Source organism: Alligator mississippiensis, chromosome 1 (assembly GCF_030867095.1).
Source record: "Alligator mississippiensis isolate rAllMis1 chromosome 1, rAllMis1, whole genome shotgun sequence".
NCBI classification, from domain to species: Eukaryota; Metazoa; Chordata; order Crocodylia; family Alligatoridae; genus Alligator; species Alligator mississippiensis.
The window spans coordinates 9,322,893-9,337,588 of NC_081824.1; the positions used below are offsets into that span (position 1 = coordinate 9,322,893).

The 14,696-nt window shown below is 45.2% G+C and overlaps 1 protein-coding gene across 12 annotated transcripts in view; it reads left to right on the plus strand.

The window, feature by feature from the left end:
- Positions 1-14,696, plus strand: part of PKHD1 (PKHD1 ciliary IPT domain containing fibrocystin/polyductin) — a 389,637-nt gene that overhangs the window by 172,760 nt on the left and 202,181 nt on the right. For all 12 annotated transcript variants that reach the window (XR_002091425.2, XM_019491318.2, XM_019491321.2 and 9 more), the window contains 2 exons: positions 11,298-11,505; positions 13,468-13,625. Coding sequence is in view for 11 of the 12 variants with exons in the window: in XM_019491318.2 (XP_019346863.2) it covers positions 11,298-11,505; positions 13,468-13,625 (366 nt within the window). In the remaining variant the exon portion in view is untranslated. The remainder of the gene's footprint in view (positions 1-11,297; positions 11,506-13,467; positions 13,626-14,696) is intronic.

Here is a 14,696-nt window from a genome sequence, read left to right on the forward strand (position 1 = left end):
TGCCCCTCACTGTCCCACACTGCATGGCGGGGGGGAGGGGGGCTCTGCATGAAGCCCCTCACCCCCCTTGCTCTCCTAGCCCCCCCCCAGTAGCTGCCCCACCTGCCCCAGCTAAGCCCCTTTAAGAAAAAAACACAACTAGACTCGCCAGTTCCTGCCCAGCAGGGGGTGATCCTCACTGCCCTCCCCTTGCACCACACCACGTGGGGGGGGTTTTCCACAAGCCCCCTGAAGTCCCGTGGCTACTGCAGGAGCCGGTGAGTCTAGGTTTTTTTTTCTTTTCATTTTTTTCCCTTAAAGGGCTGGAGCTGAGGCAGGTGGGGCAGCTGTGGGGGGTCGGGACGTTTGTGGCAGAGCTGGCCACGCAGCGTGGAGCAGTGGGGATCAGCCCTCTGCCTGGCAGCACCCAGTGAGTTGGGGCTTTTTTTTAAAGCACTGGGAGCTGGGGCAGGTGGGCAGCCATGGGGGGGCTGGGGGAGCAGGCAGGGGATGGGGCCTGTCAGGGGTCCCCCCAGGGCCCCCTCCACCCTGCTCCAGCCCCCCCTCCCCTGCCCCTATTTACCAGCATGGAGTCTGGCTCCAGCTCCCTGCTGCAGCCGGCGGAGACTGCCCAAATCATTGAAGCTCTCCGAATGTTTTCCGAAGATTCGGAGAGCTTCGAATCGATTTGGACCTTTGTATTGGTCCCCTGATTTGATTTGGATTTGGAGATTCGGCCACCGAATTGGGCTGAATCTCCTCCGAAACGAATCACCACCCAAAGCTTTGCACAGCCCTAGTAGGTGCTGGGACACTGAGACAAACACGGAGATGGGGAAGCTGTCAGCCCAGGGCTGCCTGCTCTCTCATCGCTGTGCACTGTGGAGCCCCTGTGCCAAGGCACCCTACACCCCAGCCAGCCGTTCCCTGCCTGGGTGGGGTGCAGGGTGCCTGATCAGGCAGCCTTGGGCCGTTCCCTGGGTGGCTGGGGCACAGGATGCCTCAGTGCAGGGGATGGCTAGCCCCTGCTGTGCCCCAGCCAGTGCCCCTCCACAGCAGCATGTGGAGCAGCAGGACAGTGTGTCCCACTGCAAAGCACACGGGCAGGGGCGTGCACTTGGCACAAAGTAGCGGCACAAATTTGCTGCTGCAAACGCATGCTCCTGCTCATGTGGACTCAGTTATTCACCATTATTAGCATGCTACATCACTTTGCACTGGTGAAAAATTTTAGGGAAACATTGAATCTGGGACTGCAAATATAGCAGGAAGCGAGCCCTGATCCCTCAGGCCATGCATTTGTACTCTCTGCCGGGATTGTAAGGGAAATATTGGAAACAGAAACTAAAGTATCTGCAGAGCATCTGTCTAATCCTGTGAATGAGGCAGATGCTATATATAAAGCTCTCTTGTTGCTTTCCTGAAGCTGTCTTGGAACTTTGTAGTTAAGATTAGATGCCACCTCTTCATTACAATCAATTTTAATTTTGGTCCTATTTCAGGAAAGCACTTAAGTATGTCCTTAAGTACATCTCCATTCAAAGCAACATCTAAGAATGTGCATAAATCCCCTTGGTTTAATGGGATTTTAGCATCTCCCATGAAGAAAATACCCATTTTCTCCTTGAGAAACACTTTTGTCTCTGACACATTTAGCTGAAGGGACGTAAAACAAAGTTGTAACAGTCTTCTTGAAGACCAGCCTGGCTGCATCCACAGATGGAGAGGGACTGTTGATCCCTAGGAGTGACTATTCTCAGAAATGGCTTAAATCCAAGATGTATGTCATAATTCTCCCTTCCTCAATTTGCCTCCACTGATCTCAACCTTTCTGGCAATTTTGACCCTGAAAATCCTCATCCAAGGTGTCTCCTGAGCATTAAATTGATGTTTATTAGCACTTGAGGCAGCTCCATTGCCTTTGGCCTTTCCAGGTCTTCAGGCTCCAGAGAAAGATGGCTTCTGAATTTCCCAAAGATTCAGGGAGGCACAACGTCCTCTACATCCCTGGAGAATTCACCAGAACTTATTCAAACCTGATGATCTCCTGGGGCGTCACTATTTTTTTGCATCGTGGATCATCACTGGACCCATGCCAAATGCACAGAAAATGCCGCCATTCAGATCTGCTAACAAGGTGTGCCCTCCTTGCACGGGGGGGGAAACAGAAGCAAAGGTATAAGTCATTTGGCAAATTGTGCCCTTTGATTTTAAAACAGCTGTCAGACTTCCCTGCATCATCCAGATTACCTGCCTTAGATCTTTAGCTGGAACACAGCTCACTTGCTTTGGCTGAAGATCAGGCCTCCCCTTCCTATCACCTGGACTTAGCTCAAGCCTGTCCCTGCTCGCTATCCACCCACTCTGTCTGGAACAAGAACCATCTCTTCTGCAGCTGCAGGCAGCCAAAGCATCCCTTCCAGCATCTCCATGCTATAGCAGGTCTTCATCCCTTTTTTAATCCTTATGCTCTAGTTTCCACATTGCTTATGCCTTTTCATTTCTTTCTCCTTCTGCTTGCTGTCGTTGGGGCCATTAGGGGAGATCATCCATTGTGTGTTAAGAAGTTAGACGTGCATCTCAGTGTTTACCTCCCTTTGGTGTTTGTGCAATACCCACTCAATGCCTGTAACTAATTCACCCTAGGGTGCCTTTCCACCACCACTCTGTCCTTTTTTTTCCCCCCTCCTGATTCCTGCCTTCTGTATTATTTAGCTGAGTAAAATGGTTTGGGATGCCGCTTTTATGAAAAACGCTTGGCTAAACCAAGTTACATTGCATCGAGTATGAGAGGCGCTGTCTAAAACCATATTTGACTCGATGAACTAGTGAGTTAGTTTTTAATGTACTGACAGTTGCTACATGTCTTTATTCTAGATTGTATTATTTTACCCAGCGCTACTATTGAGAAACATAATCAGTGATATTACAGGCTCAGGGCTCGAAGGAAATTTCCTTGAAGAGAAGTCAGCAGTTGTGAAAGGCATCAGGCTGACAGCCACGAGAATGGCATATTCTATGTATCTGCAAAGCAGGAGGAACAACAGTGGGAGCAGCAGTGCAGGGTTTCTCCTTGATGCTCTCTCAGCATTTCTCTCCTGTGGTTAGGTGCTGGATGGATTACATTGGATTATCCATGGCCTTTGATTATTCATTGGCATTCCCTTTCATAGATTCATAGATGTTAGGGTCGGAAGGAACCTCAATAAATCATCGAGTCCGACACCCTGCATATGCAGGAAAGAGTGCTGGGTCTAGATGACCCCAGCTAGATGCTCATCTAACCTCCTCTTGAAGACCCCCAGGGTAGGGGAGAGCACCACCTCCCTTGGGAGCCCGTTCCAGACCTTGGCCACTCGAACTGTGAAGAAGTTCTTCCTAATGTCCAGTCTAAATCTGCTCTCTGCTAGCTTGTGGCCATTATTTCTTGTAACCCCTGGGGGTGCCTTGGTGAACAAATACTCACCAATTCCCTTCTGTGCCCCCGTGATGAACTTACAGGCAGCCACAAGGTCGCCTCTCAACCTTCTCTTGCGGAAGCTGAAAAGATCCAGTTTCTCTAGTCTCTCCTCGTAGGGCTTGGTCTGTAGGCCCTTAACCATACGAGTTGCCCTTCTCTGGACCCTCTCCAGGTTATCCACATCCCTCTTGAATTGTGGCGCCCAAAATTGCACGCAGTACTCCAACTGCGGTCTGACCAGTGCCCGATAGAGGGGAAGTATCACCTCCTTGGACCTATTCGTCATGCATTTGCTGATGCACGATAAAGTGCCATTGGCTTTTCTGATGGCTTCGTCACACTGCCGGCTCATGTTCATCTTGGAGTCCACTAGGACTCCAAGATCCCTTTCCACTTCCATGCCACCCAGCAGGTCATTTCCTAGGCTGTAGGTGTGCTGGACATTTTTCCTCCCTAGGTGCAGCACTTTGCATTTCTCCTTGTTGAACTGCATTCTGTTGTTTTCTGCCCACTTGTCCAACCTGTCCAGGTCTGCTTGCAGCTGTTCCCTGCCCTCCGGCGTGTCCACTTCTCCCCATAGCTTTGTGTCATCTGCAAACTTGGACAGAGTACATTTGACTCCCTCGTCCAAGTCGCTGATGAGCTTTCTTGATACCTGCACATAGTCTCACTATCCCGCCTGTCAAATAGTTCTGTACTACCTTCAACTTCACTCTCTCTCTCTTTCTTTCTTAGTTTTCAACTCAAGGTGAAGCCTACTGATTCTTACTGCTTAACATCTGAGAAATACAATCTTTGCCCTCAATCTACTCTTGCTGAAGTTCTCATGGTTTTCTACGGTCCTGACAGATGCAATCTTGCTCTGGTTTCACCCATTAAATTTGCCAGTGTAAACATCCCTATCCCGTTCCTCCTATCTCTATGCATCTTTCCAGTGACTCCTCTTCTCTACTGCATGTCTTCAAGCTCTTACCAGACCTCTCATTCTTCACTCAGTGTCACAAGGCTGAATCCCTTATCTGATGTGTCCGCGATGCCAGTCTTTATTACTTGCTTGCTGAATTTTCAAGCCAGTAACTTTGCAGATGTTCATGCAAAGTTCCTCCCAAGTATGAATTGAGAAAAACACAAAGCTTTTCATTATTCTCCTTAAAACTCTCCTTTGCCAAGATATCTACAAAATCTTGCCACTGGTTAGTCTTCTGAGGTTCAGAGACTCCCATCTGCCACACTAACCAATACTGTTACCTTGTTCTGTTATACTTACCCATCTGCCTGTATCCCTCTGTCTCTCTTGTCTTACACTAATGGCTATGGCCTATACTATCCAGTAGATACCAAGTGGACCTAGGTACTTAAGTGTGAACCTTATCTATCCTGGGGCACCTGTATACACCATGGGCTTCAGCGTCGCATCAGTGTTTGCACACACTTTGGTTTTTGAACGAATTAAACCCGGTCCCCAGCCAGTTCCACAGGACAGACGGATCGTCTAGTGCTGACCTCCAGCCTGAGGTCCCCCATCCCTTGCCCTGCCACGCAGCTGTGGGAATAGGGAGCTGGCAAACAGCTCAAGAAAAAAAAAAAGCAGAAGCAATTTGAAAGTGTAAGCAATTCAAAGGGGTGAATTACAAAAAAGTTGCAGCATCGTCTGGTGGACAAAGAGGCTCATTATACATCTTTGAGTGTCTTTGTGTTTGCACACAATGAATTCATGGATGCTAAGCTTTAATTTGTGGCCAGTGAAACCAAACTATGTCTGAAGAGTTTTACCTTAGTGCACCAGAAAGACTTTTAAAGGATCAGGAAAACTCACTCCTGCAAAGTCATGTTGCAGTACAAGAAAGAGCAAAAAACATGATGTCTACAAAGGCGTCTGATTAAGTACCTGAAAAAAATGGTAGGAAGGTAATCCTTCCTCTTGCTACAGTTGATGACTTGCTCTTAAGGCTAAGAGGATGGCACATTACAAAAGTAGACTCATGAACATTATTTCAAGCACTTTAGTGGGGTGGAATAGGATTTTGCATGGGTGCTTAAGTCTACTTTGGTGTCTAGCAGGTAGAATAGGATCTGACCCATAAGGGTTTTATTTGTAGTCACTTTAGACTGGCTAGTGTGGACATTGATAGTAACATAGCTGCATCAGCACAGGATGCATTACAGGGTCCAGAACCCATCTGTAAAGCTGCAGAAATACTACAGTAGTTGACTCATATTGAGTATGTGGCTAACACATCTTCACTGTTATTGATAGCTAAGAAGGGGTAGCTCCAGAATATCTACACAAGCTGCACTGACAGCTGTGACTGCAGTGTAGACATGGTTAAACTGTAAACTCCTTGGGGGGAAAAAAAATTCTTCCAAGTCATAACAGTGCCTGATATATTGGGGTCCTCGTCCAGAACTAGGCCCCTGGAGCCTGTGGCTATTGTGATACAAATAATTCATTGCAAGGAATCTGAAACACAACTCCACCTTCGTTTTTGCTTAGGAACCCTCTCTGATTTCTGCAGTTCTCTTTCTTATTTCTAAGTATTGACTGTATAGTTTGGACAAGCATGTTTCAGCCTGTGGGTCTCTTGACAAAAGGCTCACTTCAAGTATGTTGGTATTGAAAGTAATCTCTAGCGTGTGAGCAGTCTCCTGGCATTTATTCTGTTTCCTAGTAGACGGGGAATAACATACTTCCTGACCTGAATTTTGGTGTGAATAATCTTTTTTGCTAAAATCTGAGACTTTATGAACATTTTTACAAATGCAAAATGGTCACTGGAATGCTTCCAAATATCATATCTTCATTGGTATTTGTCTTATGGTAGTGCCGAGAGACCTCAGCTGAGATCAGGACCTATATGGCTAGGAGCTGCAAGTTGGAAAACTGTGGGCTAGATAGAATTATTATTAGGTGGATTCATAACTGGTTGAATGGTCAAACTGATGAAAAGCAGAGTAACTATTAATGGATTAATGTCAGACTAGCAGAAGATATAGGTTGGGGGGGTCTACAGGGGTCTCTGCTGGGTCCAGTGTTGGGCCTTGGATACTGGAATAGAGACTATATTGATCAAATTTAGATGACAAAATTGGAAGAGGTTGTCCAGCATTTTGAACATTTGGATTAAAATCTAAAGGGAAAATATTGAATTGGAGAACTGGGCTCTGGACAAAATGAAATTAAAGGAAGACAAACATAAGCTGCTACATCTAGGGGAGAAAAACTACATGAACACATACAGGATAATGGTCTTGGCAGGAGCATACTGAGAAGGATACAGGGGTCCTGATGGATCACAAGCTCAACATGAGTCTGCACTGTGACGCTGTCACAAAAAATGCTGTCAGGTGCTAATAAGCATCGTGCGGTTTTGCATTGCATTTACAGAAGTGTTGTATGCAAGCCATGAGACATGATATTAGCACCCTGCCTGGTTAGGCCTTGGAGGGCTGTGTCCAGTTTGGGGCATTTGCATTATAGGAAGGAAGTAGAAAAGCTTAAAAGGCACTAGAGGCAAGTGATTCAGATGGTAAATGTAAACTGTACAAGGAAAGACTGAGAGGACTAAGACTGTTTAGTCTGGAGAGAAAAAGAGGTAAGAGTGGGGGGCATGAAAGCAGTTTTTAACTATTTGAAAGGCTGCCATCTAGAAGATGGAGAAACTTTATTCTTCATTCTTCCTTGCTACAGAGGGTGGGGCATATGATAGTGAATTTAAACTGCAGCAAAGCAGATTTAGATTAAATCTGAGGACAAACTTTCTAGCTGTAAAAACTGCAGGATGATGAAACCAGCTTCCCTGGGAATCTATGGGATCTCGTTCCCTCAACGTGTTGTAGGAGAAGCTAGAAGGGCATCTCTCTGGGATGAGTTGGTGCATCCTACATCCGTTGCAAGGTGTTGGACTAGGCAAACCTGGAAGTCCCTCTCAGCCCTACCATGCTAATAATAAAAGTCTGTTCCCCAAAGGGTTAACACTGACCGGATAAGACAAAGGAAGGTTGATCTGTGTTTTATGGATTGGGACCTACATTGTACAGAGAGTTTAAATGACTTCCTCAAGTTATACAGAGAAGTGGTATCTAAATCTAACTCTCTGGATTTCCAGCCTGGTGCGCCAACCACATGCCCATCCGTGTGAGCCAAACATGTTCCTCTGGATAGTAAATGAGTGAGTGAAACTGGACTGCTTGTCCTCACCCAGATGTATGAGTCCACCTATTTGTTATTTGCCCTTCCAGTTGAACATCTCCATGCGTGTATCCTTGCCTGCTCTGTGCTATCAATGATACCAGTCTCAACCATTGGCATTATGTGCTTTCCCCCCAAGCACTCTGGTGGGAAGACAAAGTAATTAGCCAGCTGTTTGGTTTTTAATGGATATCATGAAAAAAGGAGTGAGTATGGCAAAAGGGTTCCCTAATCTAGTGAATGGCACTTTTATGAAAGCCAACTTATAAATTACAGAATATTTCAGCAGAGTCTTTTTCAATTGTAATCCGTGCCAGTCTCAGAAACACGCAGTTTCATTTAGACACGAGGAAGGCTTTCCAAGATGTTTCAGAACGAAGCTAATACAGATTGCACTTGGTAATGTTGGGGCCAATCCATTGTCCGCAATGCAGTTCTCCCTTATTTACATCAGTGTCAACAAGGAGACTCAGGCCCACAGACTACAAGACCCCAGAAAACAAAACAGGAAACAAAGAGGGAAGGTTGCTTAAAATAATTTGAAAATGATTTATTGGGTGCAACCTTTACCCTTAGTGGTTTCTGGTATTATTACTTTTCTTTAGTACAACCAGGGAGGACAGTAACTTGCTGTGGGCTAAAGGTAAATTATGATCTATGGCAAAGGAGTGAAGACAAAGTGCTCTGAAGGATGGTAGATATGAGCCACGTGCTCCCACTGATGGTGCTGCACGTGTCAGATCAGACTGGACAAATCGGTTCCAAAGACTGCTGGGGAAATGGAAATGGAAAGTTAGCACAAAACTCACGTAGCACAGAAGGAACGGTTAAATACAGGAGGTGCTGAACAGAAAGGGTTCCAAGCTTTACAGTTAGTCCACTGTTTCCAACTTTGCTACTGATTTAGAAATTGGCTACCAGGGAAGGAAGAGGTAATTTAGCTTAGCCAGGCCCCTTTTGAAGTCGAGAGAAGATCTGAAGTAGGACTAGCATTTTGCTGTGTGTCTTCAGTTACCCACCCTGCTAGGGTTATCTTTAAAGATATAGTAAGCATAAGTGGTCCTTTAGATCAGTGATTTTTTTCAACCTTTTTTCATTTGTGGACCCCTAGCACTTCTTGAATTGAGGTGTGGACCCCTTTGGAAATGTCAAGCGGACGTGCAAACCCCTCTGAATTGTAAGTGTGGGTATTCACATACTTTTGATTGATCATAGTCATCTTTTGCGGACCCCTGAGACATAGCGGGTCTGCGGACCACAGGTTGAAAACCACTGCTCTAGGTGTTCGTTGACTTGTTCACTTCAATCGACCCGCTTTTTACCTCTCTTAGCAGTGTCTCCGCCCCAGTTCCTTTCTCTTCTATATAAAATCCTTCCTTTCTGCCGGTCCATTCACAACATCTGATGAAGTAGGCTATGGTCATGATAGCTCATGCCTCTCTGTACCAATTAGTTTCTGAGAAGCCACTTAGCCCCTCCTTCTGCCTCTAAAGACCTATCTACCACAGCAGCATATACCCAGGTTGGGGTATATACAGGTTGCTTGGCCAACCTGGCTCAAAGCATCATAAGATCATAGGAAAGTAGGGCTGAAAGAGACTTTCTGAGGTCACCTAGACCACCCCCATGGCCAAGGTAGGTTCATGTCTTTCTAAACCATCCTAGTCAAGTGTCCAACGCTGCAAATCTGGGCATGACTCTCACCTCTGTCATTGTGCCTGCACTGGTGCTACTGTTATTCCAGTTTGGTGCAGAGAATTTAGGGAATACTCCCAGGACTCTCAATGCTGCATTAATGCTGCTCTAAGACTGGTGTAAGGGTGTATTATAGAAAAAACAATGTCTGTACTTCCTGGGCTGTCCTATGGAAGTGCCCTTAGCCCACCAACACATCTTACTAAGGCATTTCTGTTACTGAATACTGTTTATTTCTTTTGGCTGCAGCTTCTACCAAGTTATAGATCCAGCATAGGTGGACATATCTCATCTTTGCCACTGAAGTGGCAGGGCCCTGACAATGCCCTGGTCTCCCCTGCTTTTTATTTGTGGTCTGTTTTTGAGTGTTGTTGGTGTTTTTGGTTTTGTGCCTTGGAGCTGTGATGTGGGAGGGTTTGAAATTAGATAATTTTAGAAATCTTTGGGTAAATGGTTGCCTCTGAATGTAGGGAACCAGAAGCAATGGTGTAGGAGACTGGCTCCTGTGCTAATGACTAGGTTGTTTCTGAAGCAGACAGTTTTGGAGATATCAAAGTGCATTTCAGCAATGGATTCTGAGTCTTTAAAATTGATGGCAGATGTATGAATGAGCTCACTTAAGTTGGATTCTGATGTGTGCAGTGTAGATGTATATGTGGGCCCTAGGTATAATCCAACACTTCTGGGGTAGGGGAGCTAGCAATTTTGCAGTCCTGGAGTGACCAGCTCTACCTTGGCTTCTGGATGAGGAAGGTCTTCTCCATGAAGCTATGTGCGGACCTTACTCAAACCCTTCAGTGCTAGAGCACACAAGTGAGGAGGTCATGCTAGCCCAAAAGTCGGTTGCTATTCCTGTGCTGTTCCTATCATGAACACCAACATGGGATGTACTGGCAAGCTGCCAGGATGCTGAAATGATCTTCTTGGATAAGAAAGGACTTACCTTCTCTGTGACAAGCTCTGGTATTTGTCCTTCATGGAGCCTGGTGCCCCTACTGACGAGAGTGGCCTGTCTGTGTTCTCCAACCTCCTCTACCTCCTACCTCTTGCCTGCCACAACTTGCTGTTAAATAGGTAATGGGGAGGCAGGCTATGAAAGCTGGGGTGGCCATATCCTTGGTGCCTTTTACCTCTCTGTTTCTCATCCCATGGGTGTATTTCCTCTTTCAGAGGGCCTAAGTCAGCTCAGGAGCTAGAATAGTGACCTCCATCTGATACTGTAGTCATGCCCATGCCTTACAGAGGACTCTTAGGGGTCCCTTCATCACAGACCTCTATATCCAAAATAACACTGGGCTTTTAGCACCCAGAATCCTTGTCTGAGCTTCCACCTGCCCAGCTTCACCCCTTTTTATCTGGCTGAGACCCTTCAGCCCAGATCCACCACCTCAGACCCTAGTTTACTGAGTCTCAGCTCTCAGATGCCCTGCTCATGGCCTCCTCTTCCCCTGAAGCCACAACCCAGTCCCATGGACTGAAGCATTGCCTAAAACAGAAAGACAAGCAAAGTGCTTTCCAACTAAAGAGCACCCCACTTTGGCTCCTTGCTTCACTGCATCCCCTTGCTTTCTTCTTGCAGCCCTGGAGGACTTCTTAGGCATCAGCCAGTCCGTCTGCTGAAGTCTTCTCCTTCAGGAGATCCTCTTCCTGCTGCCTTCAACACCTTAGGAAAGCAAGCAAACAGGATACAAAATGGAGCCTTGCAATGTAAATTAGATCTGTCAAATATAATGGCTTACCCTGAAGCTGGACTGGCATTTTCTGTAAAAAGAAAGCCAACAAAAATGTGGCAAAATCACAATAATAGCTCATAGCCTGGCGGCATTAATATTATTTTGCTCTATTTTTTTTTCAAATGAAACTTAAATGATCTTTAAATGATAATGTCAATTTTTTTCTAAGTGCTGATGTGACTGGGGATGGAGTGGTTGAGATTTTTTTGTGATTGCTAATTATCCCATGTGTTGTCCTTAGGCTGGGTACCAAACGTGGTGTTCACACACCTGAAATCAGCGGCTCATGTTAATGATACGAGGTTAGTCCTAGCGGAGCCTGTTGACTGGCAATCTGGAGATGAAGTCATTGTAAGTGGAACGGGTCCTGGAGATGGGGAATGGCAAGAGGAAATTGTCACCGTTGAAGCTGTGAACAACACTGAACTGTACCTTAGATCACCTCTCAGGTATCTTTGGCAAGCTTCAGGGGTATCTTAATAACAGTAGCTAACTGGATGAAATGTTTGAGTAAAGATCTGGAATTACATCTATTCTAATGAGAAGTGATCATGATATTATACAAGTACTGTTGGACCATGTTCTTAAAGCCGTTGGGGTACCTTTTTCCATTGATTTCCATGTTAAATTATTCCAGCCATCTTGACATCATCCTTAAATGTGCCTTCCAGGGGTGTCAAGAGAAAGCCAAGAACCAACCTATGACCTATGGACTTTATCGTGTCAGTTAAATGGTGTAAAACTACCAAGAAACCTCTACAGGCTCAAGCATAAAACTCCACTTACCCAATAATATGACTGTGAAAAACTGATGGCCAGGTGTATGTCACATATTTCTGCTGCCTTAACTATATCTCCCGGGCAAGATAGCTTTGATGGTATAAGCCCCTAAACAGAGATGCAATCATTCCAGTAAACCTGTACGTTCACCAATATATCATATTTTCCTGCAAACAGTATGCCCTGTTATATAATCTACTCACTCTTTTTGAAAGGCAGAATGAAGAAAAAAAGACACCCCCCCCCCAGTTGTGGCTGAATAGAGCAGAGACAGAACCTAATCTTCAGCTGTGTCACCCTACCTTTCTGGCTTAACTAAAGCTGAAGTCCTAGCTGTTGTTGAAGACTGGCTTCCATGGGTGGATCTATGAAAAGGGCTAAAGAGTTTCCAAGGCAGTGAAATAAAAGAGACGTGTATAACGACTACAAAACAGCAACATTGACATAAGAAATCATGGGTCGATCAGTGGAATATTAAGACTATTAAAATGGAGAAATGATCGTTAACACCTCTGGAATGAAGAACAATGAGCCATTGATTCAATTGACTCCCTCCGCTGCCTGAATAATAATGCAACAGCTGCTGCACTGTGAGCAGGAGTCAAACAAGGGTGATTCTCACCCAGGCAGAAAATCAGCTTCCCTTCTTAATACACACACCCCAGTTTTGGAAAGTTGATTTTGAGGGATAAGGAGTAAGAAAATAGGGTAGGTTGTTTCGGCCATCGTGGGTGCCTGTACTTTATCTTTACAGAACACTGGTTTTGCCACTATGGCTGCGTCTAGTGTAGGAGCACCTTGCTCGTATAGTTTACTGGTGGTAAAGAGCTCTTTGTATAGACATAGCTTTACACAAAGTCAGTGAGTATAATTTGGGAGGCTGAGCTACTTGTTTTATTTCTGGAAAGAATGAGTGACCCCTATATGCTAACGACTATGACATTCATTATTTCCAAATGAATGAAAACTCAAAAACCAAGACAACATAGATCAACCTCCCTCCTCCCAAAACCCCCCTAGTGTAATGCAGCTGGGGCCCCCAGGCTGCATCTTCCCATGATGCAGCATGTACCAGTGGCTACTCCCCTTCTCCCCTCCACACACTGTGCAGGCAGCTCCAACCTTAGCCCCCATGCTGACCCTTCTGGGAAGGAGAACCCGAGCAATAGGGGGAGTGGTGGCTGGGAAGGAGCTGGGAGGTGGGGAGGAGCAGGACACATTAACCACTCATGGGCTTCATGTGACCCACAGGCTGCCAGTCGCATAGCCCTAGCCTAGACCTTGTCCCTTGTTTGTCAGGACTTCGATGAACCAGATATAGGCTTTAGGTTCACAATAAAGAAACCCGGTAGATTCAGAATTCACCACAAAAGATTTTTCTATATAAAACTACTTGAATCTTTTATAAACCAACCCACATCCATCTCCACTCTTCTCCATTTTATATTTCACAGCACCTTGCTACTGTAGTCGAGATATAGAGATGGGCTGAAAAGTAACCTTTGACTCCTAACAAACATGGATTTGGACAATTTTTCATCCAGTTCTGAGTTCTCTAAGCTAAGGGGGAATCAAATAGGAGATGGTTTCTCATGGTATTCAGGCTGTGTCTTCTACTGTATCTTTAACAGGTTCCCCCATGGGTTTGAGGAGGAACAGATGGGAGGGCAGCACCTTTCTTTGAGTGCTGTTGTGGCGTTGCTGAGCAGAAGGATTGTTGTCCAAGGAAACGTGACTGGTGAGAGGATGTCCCACCTCCGGATGTGTGCAGCAGCAGGCGTTTCAGGAGGTGGGAAGGCTCTTTTAACAAAATTTTGGAAATAAGTAAATAAAGGCTTCGTTGTTCCCCTGAAATGACATGGTCGTATCCTTGTGTTAGGCAATCCTTCTTAACACAAAAACCCTGAAGTACCTCAATGCCAGAAAAGTGAATGTATCTTTCCAGATGTTGTTTGACGTTGAAATATGAAGTCCTGGGATTCAGACTGAGTTTGCTTGTTGTATCTTGGATGTATTATTCATGCATTGTTTTTTCAAGCCATCTTGAGAAATGTCCCCTTCACCCCCACTTATTTTCCCCAAAGTCTATGGGTTTAAGAGACTATCCTTTGAAAATAACATTATCAGCATACATATATTAATTTTTAAACTCTGTTTATTATTTAGCAACTCAAAGATTAAAAACCAATGTTTTCTGTGCTCTTAAGGGTAAAATATCAGGATTCTGCTTAAAAGGGGGGGAAAAAAGAACAAAATAAAAAGGGTGATAGCTCTTCATAGCATTTGGAAAACCTAATAAAATAAGGCCAGTTGATCCAGTTCTCCTTTCTCTTCCTTTGGCTTTACACCAGTTTAATACCACTGTATTTCAGCGGAGGTGTTCCTGATTTATACCATGTTAAAAGAAAGTGGGAACAGACTCACTGACTGCAATGCAGAGAGAGGCAGGCCTGGCGGTTGCTCTGGCATTATGTTTCCTTTAAAAACCAAATGTTTCATGCTTTCAAATTTCAACATTAGACGTCAGCTGATGTCCAACAGCTAACTGCTTGTTGTGCACTATGGATTGGCAGTCCACCTCATGTGGAGCCTGTAAATATAATTTCTGAAATGCCCGTGTTGAAAACAATAGAGCTGGATTTATCAGAGGAAGAATGGGAGGAAGATTTGAGTTGGATTTGGGGTTATTTTTCTTTCCAAAAAAAGAAAAAAAAATACCGTTCCTGAGTGGGTACAGCTTTGGCCTTTAAAAGTACACACCTTCAGTTGCTGCCCACCAGCATGCCTTAAGCAGACCCAGAGGAACTGTTTTGAGGGGCAAGAGGATCATTCACACCTAGTGCCCATTCGAATCTTCAAT